Below are 19,811 nucleotides of genomic sequence, written 5' to 3' on the forward strand. Positions count from 1 at the left end.
GGATTGAGATCTTCTGGGAAGGCCCTAGCAAAGGGATAGTATTCCTGCCAGACATATGGGCCTGGCAGGCCAGTGCTCTGCCTACATCTTCCCATTTGCACCTTCCTGTAAGTTTAAACTCATTCTTTTGTTTTCGTTGAAACTTTCTCTCTTGGCACCCTTCCTTGGTCTTCCATGCTTTCTGTAACCTTTCATTGTGACCTTTCTGTCAGGAATGACTTGGGAGCTAATGTCTCAGCACCATCTTAGGGGAAGAGATACATGTCATTAATTCTGGACATTCCAATTGGTGCTAGAAAACTTAGTTGGGGACCTCAAGTGAGAACTGTTTTTTGCATGGTCATTTCAAGACCTGGAAGAAACCATTTTTATATCTCAGCATTGACACTTTCCAAAAAGAGTGTCAAACAAAAGGAAGGTGACAGCTACACATGGCCCAGAGCTGGCGGGTGTAAATCAGGGGAGGTGGGGTGTCATAAATATAAAGGGAAGGGTAAACATCTTTAAATCCCTCCTGGCCAGAAGAAAAACCCTTTCACCTGTAAAGGGTTAAGAAGCTAGGATAACCTTGCTGGCACCTGACCAAAATGACCAAAGAGGAGACGAGATACTTTCAAAGCTGGAGCGGGGGAGAAACAAAGGTTCTCTCTGGCTGTGTGGGTTTTTTTTTTTTTTTTTTTGCCGAGACAAGAGCAGGAATGCAGGTCAGAACTCCTGTAAAAGGTTAATAAGCAATCTAGTTAGATATGCGTTAGATTCTGTTTTGTTTAAATGGCTGAGAAAATAAGCTGTGCTGAATGGAATGTAGATTCCTGTTTGTGTGTCTTTTTGTAACTTAATGTTTTGCCTAGAGGAATTCTCTGTTTTGAATCTGATTACCCTGTAAGGTATTTACCATCCTGATTTTACAGAGGTGATTCTTTTACTTTTTCTTCAATTAAAATTCTTCTTTTAAGAACCTGATTGTTTTTTCATTGTTCTTAAGATCCAAGGGTTTAGGTCTGTGTTCACCTATGCAAATTGGTGAGGATTGTTATCAAACCTTCCCCAGGAAAGGGGGTGTAGGGTTTGGGAGGATTTTGGAGGGAAATACGTTTCCAAGCGGGCTCTTTACCTGTTATATATTTGTTAGATGCTTGGTGGTGGCAGCAATAAAGTCCAAGGGCAAAAGGTAAAATAGTTTGTACCTTGGGGAAGTTTTAACCGAAGCTGGTAAAAATAAGCTTAGGGGTTTTTTCATTCAGGTCCCCACATCTGTACTCTAGAGTTCAGAGTGGGGAAGAAACCTTAACATGGGGATATGAGAGGAATGAACATCAGGGCTTCAACCAGGAGGCAGAGTTTAATTTCTGCGGAAGTGGCAAGAGGATATGGCTAAGTTATAAACCTTTGTATGCAATAGAAGTGGCCAAATGGAACAGTACGCTCAAGGCGTTCTGGAGAAGTGTTTCAATTCTTTGACTCTGTAATGGGGTGCTCAGGTCCCAGCTGGATGAGGTCACTGGGATTATGAAAATAGCACGTCCTCCTCTTTGAGAGTTCTAGCTGAAGACGCTTCCTCCAATCTGTCTGATTTACAATGCCGATGCTTGGGGAAAACACACGTTCTCGGGTGGACAAATGTAATCTCTGCACAGCTCCTAGAATGGCTAAAGTAAAGTCAGGGCATGGAGAGGTGCACAGCAGCAAATGGAACTGGACAGGATGCAAACATGCTGCTTGTTTTGCCAGTTAATGGCAAAAGCTGTTTCACTGGTTTGATGCTGTTTGCCAGATGCAGTGTCACGGGCAGACAGGAGGGATTGTACTCTCAGCATGTTATGCAGATGAGGCATAGAACTAATGAGCATTAATATTAATGCACCTTATTCCCAGGCCTTCCCTGTGAATGCTCCAACCTGAAGACATTGGCTGTGAGAGACCTCCCCCTCCCCCAGTAACAAACTGAAATTGTCATGGACCAGATCACCCTCCTACCCTCTGGCTTCACTCAGTTTTGGCAGGTTAGCTAACAAGCTTCACAGGCCACTTCTGGAGAACAGTGGCAATAGGATGAAAAGAGCCCGCTCTTCAAACCAAGTCTTGGCAATTGGACTGCATCAAATTGGTGGAGATGCATGAAACCTGGCTGAGCTTTGTTCCTGCCCAGTGGCTTTGCCCAAGTAGTCTGATAGAATAGCAGCTGTTTGGCTCAGCCCAGCGACGGCTCACAGGTAAGTCTTTAATTACAATTAGCATTCGTAGCCTGCTCTCTGAAGGGTCCGTCTTGGCAGAGTGTGGTGTGTCCTGTGTTGCTTCCACTGGCACTCCCTCCAGGTCATCGCTGGCAGTGAGATTGCCACCTGCCTGGAAGCCAAAGCCAAAGGAATTTGCTAACACCTTTCCCAAGTAGAAAGCTAGCACTATGTCATGGGAGCAGTGTTTTGGGGTGTCCTGCATGAATTGAGGAGGAACCCCTGGGATGGAGGAGAGCAGGTTTACATAGATTCGAGGGCCCTTGGGTAGGGAGCATTTTTTTGTTCTGTCTGCACAGCACCTAGCACGATGGGGTTCTGATCCAGGACTGGGGCTCTTAGACGCTACGCTAATACAAATCATGATTACTATTAATAATAATTGGCTATTCAGACATGAGCAGAAAGGCGGGATGTAGATAGTAAGGGGTGAAGGCAGCTGTCTGAGGTCCATGTCACTTAAACCCTTCTCTGTGTACATGAAGTTGTGGATTAGTCTCTGTAACAAAGGTGTCTGGAACCAACTGTGGAGATTGCCTCTAACTCTGAGGCAGAACACATGGTCACTTTTGGCTGAAGGGGAGGGGAGGACTTGGCTTGGAGATCTCCTGATTACTATGTGCATTGCCTGTATGGAGCTGTGGAAAGGGGAAGTGTCTTTGAGTAAAATTATGGATGAAATCTCTGTTTACACTGGTACAAGGGGGTTAGTTGGAGCTGTGCTCATCTTGATTTCCTTCCCACAGAAATAGCTATTTGTCATGGACAATGTCACAGTCAGATTGCCACCTGCTTTCCCATTTCAACTAGCAGTGCATTGTCTGGAACACTAGACCAGCTCCCAAAAGGGCTTATCGGGGGCGTGATTGGGCAAATACAGTTTGACATTATAATGAAAAGTTTAATTTTTATTTTTAACAAACTTTAATACAAAAATGCCATGTTGTAATAACATTGAGGCCCGGGCCCAAATAACTGGCTAGCTTGAGCAGCCAGGCTGCCTTCTGGAGCAATGGGGGAAGGTAAGGACAATGCATCAGCCTTCACTTGCCTTTGCTGAATTTTTCAGTTTGCTTCATTGCTGCCTGTACACATGGCAGCTTCTGTTCTTGTGTGTATAGCTAGGAACCCTTCTGTCCTGAGATGCACCTTGCAGTGACACAGTTTTTCAAATGCCTGAAGGAGCAGCTGTACCACAAGGGAGTAGCATCCTCATGCGCTAACCACTTCCCATGTGGCTAAGTGAACAGAAGGATGTTCCAGGGCTGTTAGCAAAGAACACTTCTGTCATATCCCTTAATTGTTTTCCTGAATAGTTTTTGCTGCTCTTTCAAAGGCTGCTCGGAGACATCCATTCCAGCCCAGGCTGCTTTCTGAGTTTGCAGGACAATCTGATTGGATTGTCTGTCCTTTTGTAGGAAAGATTTCTTAAGGAATCTGCTTGATTTCACATGGATCCAGGAGTGGCCTCTGAGCTTTAGCCCTGCAGTTTTTCTGCATGTTTCACTTAGCATTCTCCTCAGTGTGACGTGTGTAGAAATGAGTGGCAGAAAGCTTTCATCAGCTTTCCTTCTTGCATCCCTGCTGGATGTTTCCTAACTAGTTAAAGCTCCTTCTTGAATGTAGACAGGTGTTTCTACATTGTATATCTAGCTAGCATCTCTGATGCTTGGAAGCTCATTAGTTTTTTTCCCCCCACATTTTGGAGCACTTCAGAGATTATTAATGATTGTGATAGTGGTAAGCAAAGACCTTTTGATCATACAGTCCATCCTCTACCAAGACAGAATCTAGTTCCCACAGAGAGACTATCCTATGTTGAACTGGTCTGCTCTGCATTTTAGCCAGAAAGCAGAGAGGCACAGCTTCTGGGTAAGTGAAGGAGCACTGTGTGAGGCCATCACCCTCTAAAGTGCATTGAAGCAAAGATGCTGTTTCACTCACTGCACAGAGTAAGCGAAGCATGAAAGGGTTCATACTGGGTCGCACAGCTTGCTTAACTATCTCCCCTTGGAATTGTGATCGCAGATCCCTTTCCTTTGTTACAATGGAGAATCAATACCACTGCCCTCACTTGCTCAGACCAGCATTTGGAGTTGAATTTCACAGCAGTTCTGCCTTGTGCTCTGGAATTTATTTACCTCACTACTTCATTAAGTTGTCCCCCAAATTGCACGGCATCCAGGTGAGAGAGTGGTGATGCTCCATTTTTTCTGCATTCCAGAAGGAATCTGTAGAAATCATAAGCTTTTGTGCAGTGAAGAATATCAACAGAGCACTTTTCTGATAGCAGAAATCCTGGCATTTAGGTGTCACTAAAAATGACTATTAAAAAATTCCTAATATTTAGATTTTACGGAAGATGGAAACACTTTGGCCATAAACATTTCTAACTTGTATCCCATTGCACTTTTCTTCAGTCTAAATGGACGGGGAAAGAAATCAGTACATTCTTTTCAGTATCTGATCAAATAATCCACGAAGCAGTGACAAAGCAGCAGCATTTAAGTAACTCCTTTAAAATTATTTGTCAAAGGAAGAGTCCTGTTCATGGAACGTTCATTGTCTGAAGTCCTGTGGATGGACTCAGAGAGCAGATGTCTTCAATGCCTTTTCCTATGTTGTACATATGTGTTTGCAAATTTATCTTTAGAAGAACAATTGTCTCTAATCTCACACTCACCATGAGAAAAAGGAATTAGTTCATTTACTCCTCTGTCAGGTGTTGTTTAAGAGACTTGGGGTGTGACATGGATCACTAATCTACTGCATGTCTTTACACAGTACATACTTCCATAGGTTTTTGATGAATACCTGAGAAATGTTGAATCTAGCTAAAATAGTTTTCCAGTGCAAAAAAATATACAGTACAGTTAAAAACTGTGTATTTGTCAATTTACATTCTCAGGCTGCAGTAGATTCCAGAATCCGCGTGTTCCCTACTGATCGCAACCCCTCTGGAATCCACCAGAAGAGCTCTGTGTAAGCTTCAAAGCTGGTCTGTCTCACTGACAAAAGTTGGTCCAATAAAAGATATTACCTCCCCCACCTGTTTAATGAAATTCTGCTCTCTCATAGCCACCACTTTATTTGATAGTTGGCTAAATGACACTTCCCCTAGTGTACTCACAACTTGACTTTTCATTAGGGCCTGCAGCCAGCCACACCATAGTTAAATGTTTTATTAGCCTGTGTTGGAAGTGCTGGCTTTGTCAAGAGAGGGCAGCATCCCTGAAAGATAAACGAATGTATCAGCACTGGTGAAAGGTGGTGGTATGCAGAGGCAGTGTGCTTTGTGCCTACCTGCCAGTGAACTCCCCTTCTGACCAGGAGAGAGCCTCTCTGCAGGCAAGGGGGATACCTCAATCTCTGCCCAGTTCAGTCCTTGAGATTTCTGCTGAGATTGTCACAGTGGCATTTGTGATATCAGAACTATTCACTTGGAGCTGCACTGACACATGCACATATTGTATCCAGACCACTGAACAGTTATCAGATGTTAATGACTTAGCCAGTACTGCCCTGGCTTGGATTTGAACCACGGACTTACAGGAGAGACCCTTTGCATTCTCTTCCTAAGCCGTCCAGTCTTGAGTCACCACCACCCTAAAACTGGCTTTGCAGCTATCTCCATGCACTTGAATTGCTCCAGGGGGGCAGAGTAGAGTTGCTTTTTATCCAGCTGAATAGTTAAGGAGCTGTTATCCCTTTTTAATTTCTGTTAATGACCTTGTGGTGTCTGGACTACAGCTGGACTCTGTTTAAGCAGTTTGCTGGCTGTTTGAAGCAATACAACTGATTGACAGGTTCCCACCGCCCTCCCACACATGCACTAATCAGCACTGCAGCATGGTCCAGAGTTTTATTGAGATTATAAAATGGAATGCTGTTGAAGTAGCATCTTTCAAAATTACACTTGGATTAGTATTTCCTTGTTCAGGACATGGGGCATAATACCATTTTCTGTTGAGAAATCTGTGTCCTGTGTTGTAGCAGAATCTGAGCAGAGATCTGGCTACCTCTAGAGAAGAGTGGCTGTGATGCAACCCTGCTTCAAAGAGGAGAAGGCTCTCAGTTTAAGTGCAAAAAGAAAAGGAGTACTTGTGGCACTGTAGAGACTAACAAATTTATTTAAGCATAAGCTTTCGTGAGCTACAGCTCACTTCATCGGATGCAACGATGAAATGAGCTGTAGCTCACGAAAGCTTAAGCTCAAATAAATTTGTTAGTCTCTAAGGTGCCACAAGTACTCCTTTTTTTTTTGCGAATACAGACTAACACGGCTGCTACTCTGAAACCTGTCATTATGCAAGGCACTTAGTTTAAGTGCAGTGACTGTAAATTTCCTCCTCTGTGCGTACCTTGCTTCCTGGGGCTTCTGGTTCCCTGCACTGCAAATGTGATGGCTGTGGGCGCACCAGTGGGAGAGCTGCATCCCACCCACAGAAGATTGAAGGATGCCTGGTACAGAGCTGGAATTGTAGCTGGGCTGCAGAACCCCTCCCTGCTGCTGTGGTGGCTAGATCATCAGGTTAATTTCCTTTTGTTGTAAAGGTGGTAACAAGCTCTCAGCCAGCTCGCCAAACAAAATATGAAACTAAACCAATGTGGTGGAAGGGAACCCCACAGAAAGCAGTTCGATTGGCGAAGGATATTTGAGTGGGGAGATGGGGTGAGAGCAATGCACAGAGGGGTAGGTGGGGAGACAAGACAAATGACCAGGAGGGGGAAATCCTTCTTTGAAAATTTCCCCCCATCTGTTTATTCCAGTGTGTTTAGAATATTGATCCATAATTTTGTTGGTTTGTGATGAGGTTGCCTACTGGAAAGTAACTCCAAACTCTGTAGTAGGTGAATTAACCTCATGGCCCTATAAGCTGTTTAGCTGGTCACGATCCAAGACTTTCTCAACCCATTTGATCACGAATCTGTGTTGCTTCAAATAGTGCACTTTTTAAAATTGCGGAGAAAGTGTGCTCTGAATAAACAGTTCTGTGTTAAAAGGAGAGAGTGAGAATGAATTGTCTCCAGCACTCAGAGTTTGACTATATGGGCAGGTAGTGCACTGCAAACTGGGGTGTAAATCTACCGTTCGTTAAATGGTCTATAGTGCACTTTGCTCTATTCCTGTTACAAACTGGGGTGTATCAATGCTCAGAGTGAACCTTTTAGTGTACTGCAGTAGGGTCCACGTGCTATGCACTAATGTATTTCACTGCAATGTGGAGCTTTTTTCACACCTGGGGTCGAGAAACAGCAGACTATGTAAAAGAATCAGTGCACACTTCTTTCATCTGATCCCTAGGGAGCACCACAATTCCATGCCTGCGAAAGAGGCCTCGATGTAGTGTTTAGCATGTCAGGAATAATTAATAGTCTAAGCCTCAGAAGGCAGTGCTAGAAACCTCCTCCTTGCCACCTGTCTTTACGTCTGTCAATCTGGTCTACCATCAGTCAGTGGAAAGGCTAGTGGTGATCCCTGCACTGGTCATGACCCCAATCCCTTGCAGAAACTGATCCAGTCTTCTATACCTGCAGCTGGGCCTCTGTCATCTTAGCAGCGTGAATCTCTTCTCTGTAACACTCACAGCCCTTGGGCCTTCTGATGCTAGTCCTACTCCAAGGGTACGTCTACAGTATGAAATTATTTCAAAATTATTCTATTCGAATTTTCGGAAGCTATTTTATACATTCGGTCTTCTGTGTCCCCACTAAAGCGCGTGAATTCAACAGATTGCATCCTCAGTACCAAGGTTAGCATCGAATGTCGGAGCGGTGCACTGTGGGTAGCTATCCCACAGTTCCCTCAGTCCCCACCACCCATTGGAATTCTGGGTTAAGCTCCCAGTGCATGATGGGGCAAAAACATTCCCGCGGGTATTTCTGGGTGTGTGTTGTCAGAAAGCTATGGCAGACAATCATTTCGCGCCTTTTTGGCATGCAGAAACCATACTGCTTTCAGCAGACGGTGCATCGCTGCTCTCCTGCTACTATGAATCCACCTCTCCAACTCAACTCTGCTCGGCCATCATGAACCGAGCAGCACAGCTTCCGCCGCCAACTCTGCTCTCCCACTATTGCCATGCTTCCAAGCTTCTCCATGTTGTCTGTCCTGGGCTCCCACCTCCATGAAAGCCACAGAAGACAACCATTTTCCGCCATTGTTCTGCTACCGTGATCCGAACAGCACAGCTTCTGCTGCCAACTCTGCTCCCCTGCTATTGCCACGCTTCTGAGCTTCACCATGTTGTCTGTCCTGAGCTCCCACCTCCATGAAAGCCACAGAAGACAACCATTTTCAGTTGTTGTTCGGCTACTGTGAACCGAACAGCACAGCTTCCGCTGCCACTCTGCTCTCCTACATTTTGGGCCCTTTTTCCAGGATTACCCGTGCAGGCGCCATAGCCGTGGAGCCTGATCAGATCTCCGCTGCAGTTTTGACCATTGTAAATAACTGGCGCATTATCCAGCAGTATGTGCAGTACCTGCAAAACCAGGCGAGGAAGCGACAACAGCGCGATTGCTATAGTGATGAGGATATGGACACAGACGGCACGGCATATGGCGATTAGGAGATCATGGTGCTATTGGGCAAGGTTCATGCCGTGGAACGCCGATTCTGGGCCCAGGAAGCAAGCACAGACTGGTGGGACCGCATAGCGTTGCAGGTATGGGATGATTCCCAGTGGCTGAGAAACTTGCATATGTGTAGGGCCTCTTTCATGGAACTTTGTGACTGTCCCCTGCCCTAAAGCGCAAAGACACCAAAATGAAAGCAGCCCTCACAGTTGAGAAGTGAGTGGCCGTAGCCATGTGGAAGCTTGCAATGCCTGACAGCTACCGGTCAGTCGTGAATCAGTTTGGAGTGGGGAAATCTACTTTGGGGGCTGCTGTGCTGCAAGTAGCCAATGCAATCATTGACCAGCTGCTATCAAGGATAGTAACTTTGGGAAATGTGCAGACCATTGTGGATGGCTTTAATGCGCTGGGGTTCCCTAACTGCGACGGGACGATAGACAGAACACATTTCCCTATCTTGGCCCCGGAACATCAGGGTGGCCAGTACATAAACTGCAAGGGGTACTTTTTCATGGTGCTGTAAGCACTGGTGGATCACAAGGGACATTTCACCGACATCAGAGTGGGATGGCCGGGAAAGGTGCATGACGCTCGCATCTTCAGGAACTCTGGTCTGTTTGAACAGCTGCAGGAAGGAACTTACTTCCCGGACCAGAAAATTACTGTTGCGGATATTGAAATGCCTATAGTTATCCTCGGGGACCCAGCCTACTACCCCTTAATGCCATGGCTCATGAAGCCGTACACAGGCACCCTGGACAGTAGTAAGGAGCAGTTCAACTATACGCTGAGCAAGTGCAGAACGGTGGTAAAATGTGCGTTTGGACGTTTGAAAGCACGCTGGCGCAGTTTACTGACTCGGTTAGATCTCAGCACAACCAATATTCCAATTGTAATTGCTGCTTGTTGTGTGCTCCACAATATCTGTGAGAGTAAGGGGGAGACGTTTGTGGTGGGGTGGGAGGTTGAGGCAACTCACCTGGCGGCCAGTTTCGCACAGCCAGAGAACAGGGTGATTAGAAGAGCACAGCAGGGCGCGCGGCACATCAGAGAAACTTTGAAAGCCAGTTTCATGACTGGCCAGGGTACGGTGTGAGAGGAGTTTGTTTCTCTTAAAATTACCCGCCCCCTATATATATATATATATATATATATATATATATATATATATATATATAAGGAAATAGTCACAATTGTTTAAAAACCGTTCTTTATTATTTGTTGCACAAAACATTGAGAGAAATCAGAAGCTAGACAGGGGAGGGGGGTATTGGGTTAGGGAGGTGGAGGAGGAGGGAAGGACAAGTCCAGAAACCAAATCAAAATTTAGGATATGCCAGCTTTCTGCTGCTTGTGCAATCCTCTGGGGTTGACTATGTGGGTCCCTGTAGCCTCCCTTACCCGTGTTCTTGGGTGTCTGGGTGAGGAGGCTATGGAACTTGGGGAGGAGGGAGAGCAGTTCTTCAGGAGCTGCAGTGGCAGTCTGTGGTCTTGCTGCCTTTCCCGCATTAGATCCACCATACAGCAGAGCATGTCAGTTTGCTCCCCCATGAGCTTGACCATAGCATCCTGCCTGCTCTCATTGCGCACGTCCCTCCTCTGTTCGTATTCATGTAACGCTTTACGCGACTCCGCAGTTATTTGCCTCCATGCATTCAACTGGGCCCTATCAGTGCAGGAGGACTGCATGAGCTCGGCAAACATGTCATCCCTAGTTCATTTTTTCCACCTTCTAATCTGGACCGGCCTCTGGGACACAGTAGATAGGGGCCACATTGAAACATTTGCACCTGCTGCAGGAGGAGTAAAAGGGAGGGTAGTATTTTAAAAGATGCATTTTAGAGAACAAAGGGGACACTTTCTCAGTGAAACAGGCAATTCATAGTACACAGCACGTGTTCTTTTTGTACAAGGTCTCATTTTGCCTCTTATACTGAAGTGCCTGCCACTTTGGTGTGAGTAAGCCATCACATGCGGCCAGGCAACAGAATTTATCTTGTAGGCAGCCTGCGGGCTCTCTGGGATGATAGCTTCACACAACACCCTCCCCTCCAATCCCCCACACCCACACCACTGGGCTCCGATGAGGCTCTGAGCAAGGGTGAGCCCTTTAAACTAAACATGAACAGCCCAGCGTGGCTTCGATGAGGCCCTGAGAAGGGATGAGCCCTTTAAACTAAATGCGAATAGCCCAGCGCGGCTGGGTTTCCCCCCCACCGCGTGGCTCCGATCAAGCTCTCACTCACCAGAAGTGCCTTCTCCAGGGTCATGATCCAGGAGCATGCTTTGGGGGAAGGGGGAGGCTATTGGCTCCAGCGTTAAGAATAATTCCTGGCTAGGGGGGAAAAAGATTCCCCACTTGCCTCCTTTGCATTCTCCTCTTCCTCCTCCAAAAACTCATTCTCCTTGCTCCACGCTACTCCCTTCTTGCAGGTGTCCACAAACAGTGGCAGGGTAGTGGTGTTGTCACCCCCCCCATAATTGCATGCAGCTCACAGTAGAAGTGGCATGTATGGGGCTGTGACCCAGAGCACCCGTTTGCTCCCTGGCTTTTTGGTATGCTTGCCTGCGCTCCTTGATTTTTGTACGATACTGTTCTGTGTCCCTGGAGTAGCCTCTTTCCGTCATAGCCCTGGAGACTTTAGCATACGTATTTGCGCTTCTTTTTTTTGGAACGTCGTTCCGCCATGTCAGATTCGTCTCACCAACATGCAATGAGATCCAGTACCTCCCATTCGGACCATGCTGGAGCTCATCTGCAAATCCGGGACTGCGTGGTCTCTTGAGATGGTGGACTCTGCATGGTTTTCTGTGATGGTGTACTCTGCATGGTGGCCTGTGATGGTGTACTATGCTGATGGGGTCACCTGTGTTGATGGCGACCAAACAGGAAATTCAAAAGTTCCCAGGGCTTTTACTGCCTACCTGGCTAGTGCCTTGGACTTCAGAGTGTTGTCCAGAGCGGTCACAAGGGAGCATTCTCCCAGAGGCCAATATTGTTGAGTTGTGTCCACAGTACCTGTAACCCGGAACTGTGATCTCGATTTTAGCGTGACTCCACTTGCCGAGGTGGAGTACAGAAATTGGAGTAAAGAGCCCTTTAAATTGAAAAAAAATGGTTTGGTCATGTGGACAGAACCAGTTTTATTTCGAGGTAACTCGGCTAATTCCAAAATAACCGCGTACTGTAGATCAGGCCCAAGTCTGAGATGCAGTCTAGCACTTGGTATTGCAGCCAAGGTGGCTGGGGTTGCTCCTGTGAGGAGTGAAGAAGCTCTGTGGGTGCTGGTGTAGTGGCAGCACAGAGAGGCATACACACTCGGTCTATAGAGTTTGGGACCAGAGAGCCTAGGAGATAGACTGGGGGGTATCCGGCAATGAATAGTCTTGTTGGGGGTTGTTTTACTCCTGGAGTTTGTTAATGGTGATTGGGGAAGAGTGTCCATGCATTTTGTCACTGCCCAACATGCTCCATGTGGAGGCAGGCATTTAGGTGGAAACCAGCCCTTCTCCCAAGTGCTGTTGGTGTCCTTCAAGTCTAAGCACTAGCACGTGTTCTTGGAGAGAGAGAGAGAGAGAGAGAGAGAGAGAGAGAGAGAGAGAAGACTTGAGTTGTTGCTGTATGTAAATAGTCTGTGTCTCTTGTTGGAGCCTGGAAGTAGTTAATATGTAGTGCAGATGCCTCGTGGTCACCAGCCAGCACTGCCGTGCTCTCTACTCTGGGAGTAGTGGTTACCCTGTCAGCCCTCCTGCTTCTGGAAACACCTTTTACATGTTCTGCTCCCCAGATAGCTTGACTTGGTGACTTGGAGCTTTTGGTGCTGTTCAGAACCTGTGGCTGAATAATCTTCTCATCCCTGCTTTAGCAAATATAAGGAACCTTTGTTTATATGTAATTTATGCCTCTTTTCTGATTTGTCAGATTGAAATTAAGAGAGAACCCAAAATCTTTTCACTTCTGTTATATTTGCAAATATCAGATTTGAAGTAGAGAGGTTATTTTACCTCTGTATTTGACACTGGTACGATTACTGCTGGAATCCTGTGTCCAGTTCTGTTGTCTACAATTCAAGAAGGATGGTGATATATTGGAGGGGGCTCAGAGAAGAGCCATGAGAATGATTAAAGGATTAGCAAACCTGTCTTATAGTGATAAACGTAAGGAGCTCAATCTATTTAGTTTAACAAAGAGAAGGTTAAGGGGTGACTTGATCACAATCTGTAGGTACCTACATGGGAAACAATAATAGGCTCTTCAGTCTAGCAGAGAAAAGTCTAACACTATTCAGTGGCTAGTAGTTGAAGCTAGACAAATTCAGACGGAAATAAGATGTACACTTTTAACAGGTGAGAGTAATTAACCATTGGAACAACTTACGAAGGGTTGTGGTGGAGTCTCCATCAGTGACAATTTTGAAATCAAGATGGATGTTTTTCTAAAAGATCTGCTCTGGGAATTATGTTGGGGCAGGTCTCTGGCCTGTGTTATATAGGAGGTAAGACTAGATAATCATGGTCCCTTCTGGCCTTGGAATCTACAAATGTGGAGGAGGAAGCTGAGCACTACCATTATCTCCAGTTCTGCATATCTGAAAAACTGCTTCTGACTGCAGTCCTGCCTTAGTGCAAGGCCCAGTCTCTGGGAATTGTACAGGGAGTTTAATGCTCAACTCCACAGCTCTGGCTGGAAAGGAGAGGTAGCCCCAGGCCAGACCACAGCAATATTAAAGCATCACAGCTTCCAAATCAAAAATGTGTCTTGAACTGAAGCTTTATCCAGTGGCTTCTTAGTGGAGTCCTGCAGTGATGTGAGGGAGAAGCAAAGGAAAAAGAGGCTGCTTTTGTGAAGCTTAATGCACTAAAACTGATGGGAAAGTGTGTCTGAGAACACTCAGACTCCGATCTGAATCTTTGCCAAACCACAGGGTCCAGGTAGAGGGAGAAGGGGAGACTCTGTTAAATAAATGATGAAGTGAGCTGTAGCTCATGAAAGCTTATGCTCAAATAAATTTGTTAGTCTCTAAAGTGGCACAAATACTCCTTTTCTTTTTGTTAAATAACAGGTCGCTAAGTCCAGGGCCAGAGCTGAGATTTACTGAAATGTAGTAACGTTTTGTAGCATGTTAAGTCTGTAGGTGCATGTGGGGAAAAATCCTTTGTCTTTTTAATTCTAATATTTTTTCCCCCCACAGGTATAGCCTTTACAGACCTCCCTGTAAGTACAACTATTTTCAGTATTTTAACTAGGGATGCAAGTGAAAGGGAGGGGGACAGTAACTGGGGTGTGTGATGTCTTCTGTTTAGGGGTAGCACATATTCCTAAATGATAAATATGTTTCCCGTCTGCCTCTGTTGCACTGGGATGAGAGTTCTCCCTTTTATGAGACTGCACAGTCTCATCGCCAGATGTGTGGTCACTCACAAGATCTCCATTAAGAATAGTTACCTCTCCTGGAACTGCAGCATGAATTCCTGCTTTATTACACCTTAAATGGCTGTCTCCTAAGAGCAGCCTTGTCTGCAGGGAGCACTATGTAGTGTTCACTTGAGGCTCAGCGTATGACAATGCACTTTAGCATCTCAGACCTTGTTAACAGAAAGCACGCTTGTTTGGTGTTACTGCTTCTAAACTACCCTTGCTCCCATCCGAATGCTGCAGCAAAGGGTCTTTCCCTTTCCAAGGTAGCGATTAGGGATTGAGTGTCTGTTAGAAATGATCGATTGTTCCTTCGTTTTTAGGTCCCTTTATCCGCCATCACCTATGTACTCATTACAGCTCTGCTAGCTGTTGGCAAGCCCTGCACATACCCTCTGTAACCAGCCATAGGCAATGCTACTGCGAAGATGTGCTGAGCTCTGCTCTCTAGGGTTTGATAGTCATTTCTTGGCTCTGCCAGCCTGAAATGTGTCAAGCTGCTCTCAAATCAGGAGCTTCCACATGGCGTTGCACTTAACTGCGCCAGAGACAGTGAAAAGTAGTTGTGGGATTATAAGAACATGGCTGTCTCAACGATTTCCAAAGAGTCTAAACTTTGTGGGCATCCTACATGAGCCAAAATTTTCTGCTTGCTCCTTGAATATGCTGTTTGTCTATAATGCTTCAAACATGCAGGTCAGGAAGGAATTTTCCTTCATGCTTATGGGCAGGGCCAGTGGGTTGTATTCCACTCTATCCTGAGATTGCAGGGAGTGTGGTTGGACTTTGGGCATTCTCCACGTGCAGCAATAATAAGGTTAAATACTCTCCCTGCAGTCCTCAATAGATGTGCAATTATACAGATTAACGCCTGTGTTCAACAAGCTGCAGCCTCGGTTCTGAGAGCTGCCTTTCAGTTTAAGTTCACAACTCTTAGGGTGTCAGCTGAACAAGTCCTGTGGTTACGCTCCAGAGTGTTCAGTATAATGTATGCAATAATGGCTAACAGTGAGGGTATTTCCTGGCCATTATTGCTCTTGTAGGTCTAACAGAACATTTCCCTCTAGTCTTTTTGCCCTGGCACCCAGACCTCTGTGGTGCTGCTCATGTGATGTTTAGTGTACAGCATCAGTCTTTTCCAGGAAGCTAGTGCCCAGGAAAGGACCCAGTGGGAAAGCAGGACTTTGTTGTGAGCACTGTTAAGGTTTGGCCTTGTGGATCTCACACCGTTGAGTACAAACAAGACTGGAAATGCTGCAGACAGTCAGTGTCACTTTCTTCAATGTGTGAATGCACTGGCTCTTCCCACAGCCTCATACCGCCGGTGCACCCAAGGCATGTCAGCCCCAGCATGCCACGCTGTGTACTAGTGATGTCTTCCTCTCTGCCTGGGCCTGTCCCCGCTCTTCAACAGAGCAATGAATGAAGGAACGGAGCGGTCCATGCTCCCACGCCATAGGGGTGCTGAGCACGTCACCAGAGACCCTAGTTCCTTCCTGGTAACTAGAGCAGAAGTGATTCTCACGCCCCCTCGAAAGCCCATTTGGCAATGAAGTGTACACGTCCAGTTGTGGAGCTGGCAAGGGGCAGAGAAATGCTGCAGAGCCCAAAAACTTGTATTAGCACTTCCTCAGGAGAGGCAAAGGAAAATGGGTTTCTCTCAGTCAGGGGCTGACAGCAGGCAGGTCTTTCCCATCCAGGTCCTTCCTCCTTCACAGCCACAGACACCCATGATGGCAGCAGGCTGCTGCTTGCAATTTGCTGTCTGGATGTTGTTTTATATCTGCTGACTGGTAGCTTGCCTGGACCTCCTCCTGACCTTCGACCTCACAGTCCCTGTGCTGCCAGCCTCATCCCCTGTCCTCCCTTTACCATCCCAATTCCTGCCCCACAAAGTCTCTTCTTCCTTCCTTCTCTCCCTCCCCCCACTCCCTTGCTCCTGTTTACTCACCACCTCCTGTTGTCCCCTTCCCCTAGCCCTCCCAGGAGTCAAACAGACAGAGATAACAGGCTGTCTGGCCTCTCTGCTGCTGCTTGATACCTTTCCCCACCCATTGCTGGGTCTCTTTTTAGACTCTTCAGGGGCATAGATCACATCTTCCTCCGTTTCTTAAAACAGTGTCCCAGAGGTTTGGTCTCTGATCCTGACTGGTGACCTTGGGTTGCACAGCAACATTAGGACTGATCAAGGCACTCTTTAGAAATGATAGCAGATCTCGGATATCATAGTGCTTAGCATCAATACAGCTTCCAAGTGCTTTAGACCTTAGGTAATGTTTATGCATTAATATAGCAAGGGAGACTTGTTCAGATTAGTTGAAACACAATGTGCATTCATTGTAAGGTACAGGAGAGAGAACATAAAGTATAAAAGATGTTAAATATTAACTGCATTCTTCACATCCTTCACCAGGGCTGTGAAAACTCTGTTCTGGAAGTTTTGCTGTAAAAGGGAATGAAAATAATGAAGATCTTCAGAAATCTTAACTGAGTGAGCCTTGCAGGATCCAAGGGTCTCGGATCCTAATAGGGCTTGTCTTCTTCCCTTGAAATGGGATTTCTCTTTTGACCACACACATGGTGGTCTGATGTTCCTCTTGGGCACTGGGTGTAAAGGCTTCCCCCTCCATTTGTGGCCTATTCTGCTTGAAGCAAATTTTCTAGAGAACACCAACAAGACAGGCAATAAGTAGCATTTCCTTGACCAGTTGTAGGGAAGTTGTGGGGGCTGAATTCACTTGTGGGGTGACTCTGACTTCAGTGAGCTTACACCAGGAATTTAAGTTGGTCTTTTAGCCCATTACCTGTCAGGGAACAGTTTCCTTACAGAGAGTTCAAAACCAATTTGTTTTCTTTTACTGTAAGGGTGGGCAACCTTTTATGTGTCAGGAGCCACTGACGCACCGAAAAAATCAATGGTGGGCACACACCCGTTCAACTCACCTGCTCAGGGGGTGCAGAGGCTTGGGGCTTCCTCCGCAGTGGGGCAAGCTGGCGCTCAAGGCTCCAGCCCCACAGAGGTGGCACCAAGACTCAGGGCTTCCCCCCTGTGGTGCGGGGAGCCGGTGCTCGTGGCTCCAGCCCTGCTGCGGGGCATCGAGGCTCAGAGCTTCCTGCCAGCAGCCCCAGGGGGCGCCGAGGCTTGGGGCTTCCTCCTTGTGGCTCCAGCCCCGTGGGTGGGAAACCCTGAGCTTCAGGCCCCTCACGGGGCGGGAGCTGCAAACGCTGGCTTGCCCGACCACAGGGAAAACCCTGAGCCTCTGCACCCACCCCCGGTGGGTGAGTTGAACATGTGTGGCCTACAGGCTGGATGAAAATGAGCAAGGGGCTGGATCCGGCCTGCGGGCAGTAGGTTCCCCACCCCTGCTTTACTGGTACCAATGGGTAAAATACACAGCCGCTAGCAGCACTGCTCATAGGTTAGGTGATGAGTGCTGATTTTTCCAATCTGAAGAAGTGTAAATGGACACACTCCACTCAAAAATTGCATTTCTCTGAAAATGTTTATCTACATTAGACTATTATCACTGAAAAGTTAGCCAGAAATGACTTCTTCAATAGGGAACAGGTTTAAGTGAATAAAAAAAGAAGCCACTTTTAAAGTGAGTTGAGCATCCATGCAGGGGTTTGCACTGGTTTAACTAAATCCGTTTAAATTTAAACCAGTGAAACTTTCTCATGCATCCAAGTCCAGACAGTGTCAGATAGTCTCGCCTTTCCTGAAAAGACCTGCATAAATATCAATGGGAGAGCAGAAAAGCCCTTGCATATTTTTCAGGGCATGTTTTTAATGTCAGGCAATACTGTTTAAAGGGGGCTATATTTTTAAGTATTTAAATCAGGATTGGATGCTTTTCTGAACTATCTGCTCTGGGGATTATTTGCAGGAAGTTCTATGGGCTGTGTTATACAGGTGATCAGGTTTGGTTCTGTCTGACCTCAGAATCTTTGAATATAGCAGAAATGGGAATTTTTTAAAAATGTAGTCAGTTTAAAAAATGTGTATCATCAGTACCCCTTTAATATCTGCCCCCAGTTACGCCTACGCCCTGGTGAGAGGTGGGGCAGCCAGTTGTGCAAACAGGGTCCTAAAAGTGCAGATCAGCTCCACAAAGTGACCCAAGACACCTTACCCAGGAAACCTGCTCCCTTTGTGCTGCAGAGTCCTATCTGCCAAAGGTTTTGCTAGTTTTACTCTCATTAACTTTGTAGATCCAGTATGTTTTCAATGGGTGTGAAGCCAGGCTGCTCTCAGGGAAGATGATGGCCCCTTAATCGCTGTGCTAGGAATGTGCAGAGAATGAGGCTGTGGGAGAGGAGGCAGCAGCGAGGGGAGCTATGTTAGGAAACTAAGCGGGGTCTGTGGACTGTGGAGCGCAGGAGGTAGACTGGGGGAGCAGGGGATGTGGTGTGACAGAGGGAAATATGAATGTAGAGAATGTTCAAGTGAATGCAGGAGGTAGGTGGGGAAGAGGAGACAGTGGGGGGATCATTGAGGGAGAACGCAAGGCAGGATAGGCAGCTGCCCCACTCGGTAGGATCAGAGTGTAAGTGACGTTTGCTCCGATCAGCGAACAAGGAGGCTACGGTTTGTGTGCGAGAGAGGCTGCATTGTGACCCTGCATTGTGATCACTCTCAATGCAGAGACTGGCAAGACGGTAGTGTCTGTTGGAGGCTTTTCCTTATTGCCAGTTCTGTTTGAAAGGGAGGGGGATCTCTAACTCCGCTCCTTAAATACCACAATTCCCCCCCTGTGCCATCTCCTCGCTGTGCTGTGATGCACACGCATAGCAGCCCCTAGTGATAAGGCACTGAGTGGTGTGAGCTGCATCTGAATTAGCCCACCCACGTAACCCACCAGTTATTCTTGCTCAGGGATGTGATACAAAGGAGATGCTGAGTCAGTGATGCAGCCAGCTTCGTTTCCTCCTTTCCTTTCCCAGCCTCGGGGGGAGGAGAAGGGGAGGAAATTAGTGTTGTGTGGAGCAGCCGCTTCCACTCCGTTTTAGCATTTCAAACTCCAGAAACGTACAGTGCCAGCCGTTCATGTCTCAGTCGGCTGAACAGCAGCTAAATGCAGATCTTTTTGGTCGAGAAAATCATGCTCCAGTTCACTGGACTTGAAATGCCAGCTTTGCTGGGAGGTTCTTTGGGGAAGGGAGAAGTCGCACTGTTTCATCTACCCAGCATACCTATTGTTTTTGAAACCTTAGAGCAGAAGGAAAGGGTCCAAAGGAGTTCTTCAGTCACTTGTTTCCTCAGAATCCAGTGAGGTTGCTTAGCTGTGGAGAGTGAAGCCTGGACCATCAGGCTGCTCTCAGGCATTGACGTTACCTTGGGACAGATCCCTTGGGTGTGTCCTGAGAGGTGTCGCACCAGCATCTACTGCTGTTCTGCTTTATTATTTTTCACATGGCAGCTGGAAAGTGAGGCCCACCATTTAACACTCACTAACAAGTGCATGAAACTAAACAAGCCAGAGTTCTGGCTCTTCTTCTTTCTGTGACCGGGCAGATTTCAGGAGCCTCGAAGTGGCAAGTAGGCAGTGTGGCCACCTCTCGGAAATTCCACTCTGCCTTTA

At 46.7% G+C, this 19,811-nt stretch overlaps 1 protein-coding gene across 8 annotated transcripts in view; it reads left to right on the top strand.

Annotated features, from left to right (window-relative positions):
- Nucleotides 1-19,811, top strand: part of RANBP10 (RAN binding protein 10) — a 170,115-nt gene that overhangs the window by 127,357 nt on the left and 22,947 nt on the right. For 5 of the 8 annotated variants that reach the window (XM_038368100.2, XM_038368101.2, XM_038368103.2 and 2 more), the window contains one exon: nucleotides 14,006-14,028. The exons of 1 other annotated variant lie outside the window; for it this stretch is intronic. In XM_038368100.2, coding sequence (XP_038224028.1) covers nucleotides 14,006-14,028 — 23 coding nt within the window. Of the gene's footprint in view, nucleotides 1-1,950; nucleotides 2,214-14,005; nucleotides 14,029-19,811 lie in introns of those variants that run through there. 2 more of the 8 variants (XM_038368105.2, XM_038368108.2) reach the window with 2 other exon arrangements.

The sequence above is a fragment of the Dermochelys coriacea genome, chromosome 12 (genome assembly GCF_009764565.3).
Source record: "Dermochelys coriacea isolate rDerCor1 chromosome 12, rDerCor1.pri.v4, whole genome shotgun sequence".
NCBI classification, from domain to species: domain Eukaryota; kingdom Metazoa; phylum Chordata; order Testudines; family Dermochelyidae; genus Dermochelys; species Dermochelys coriacea.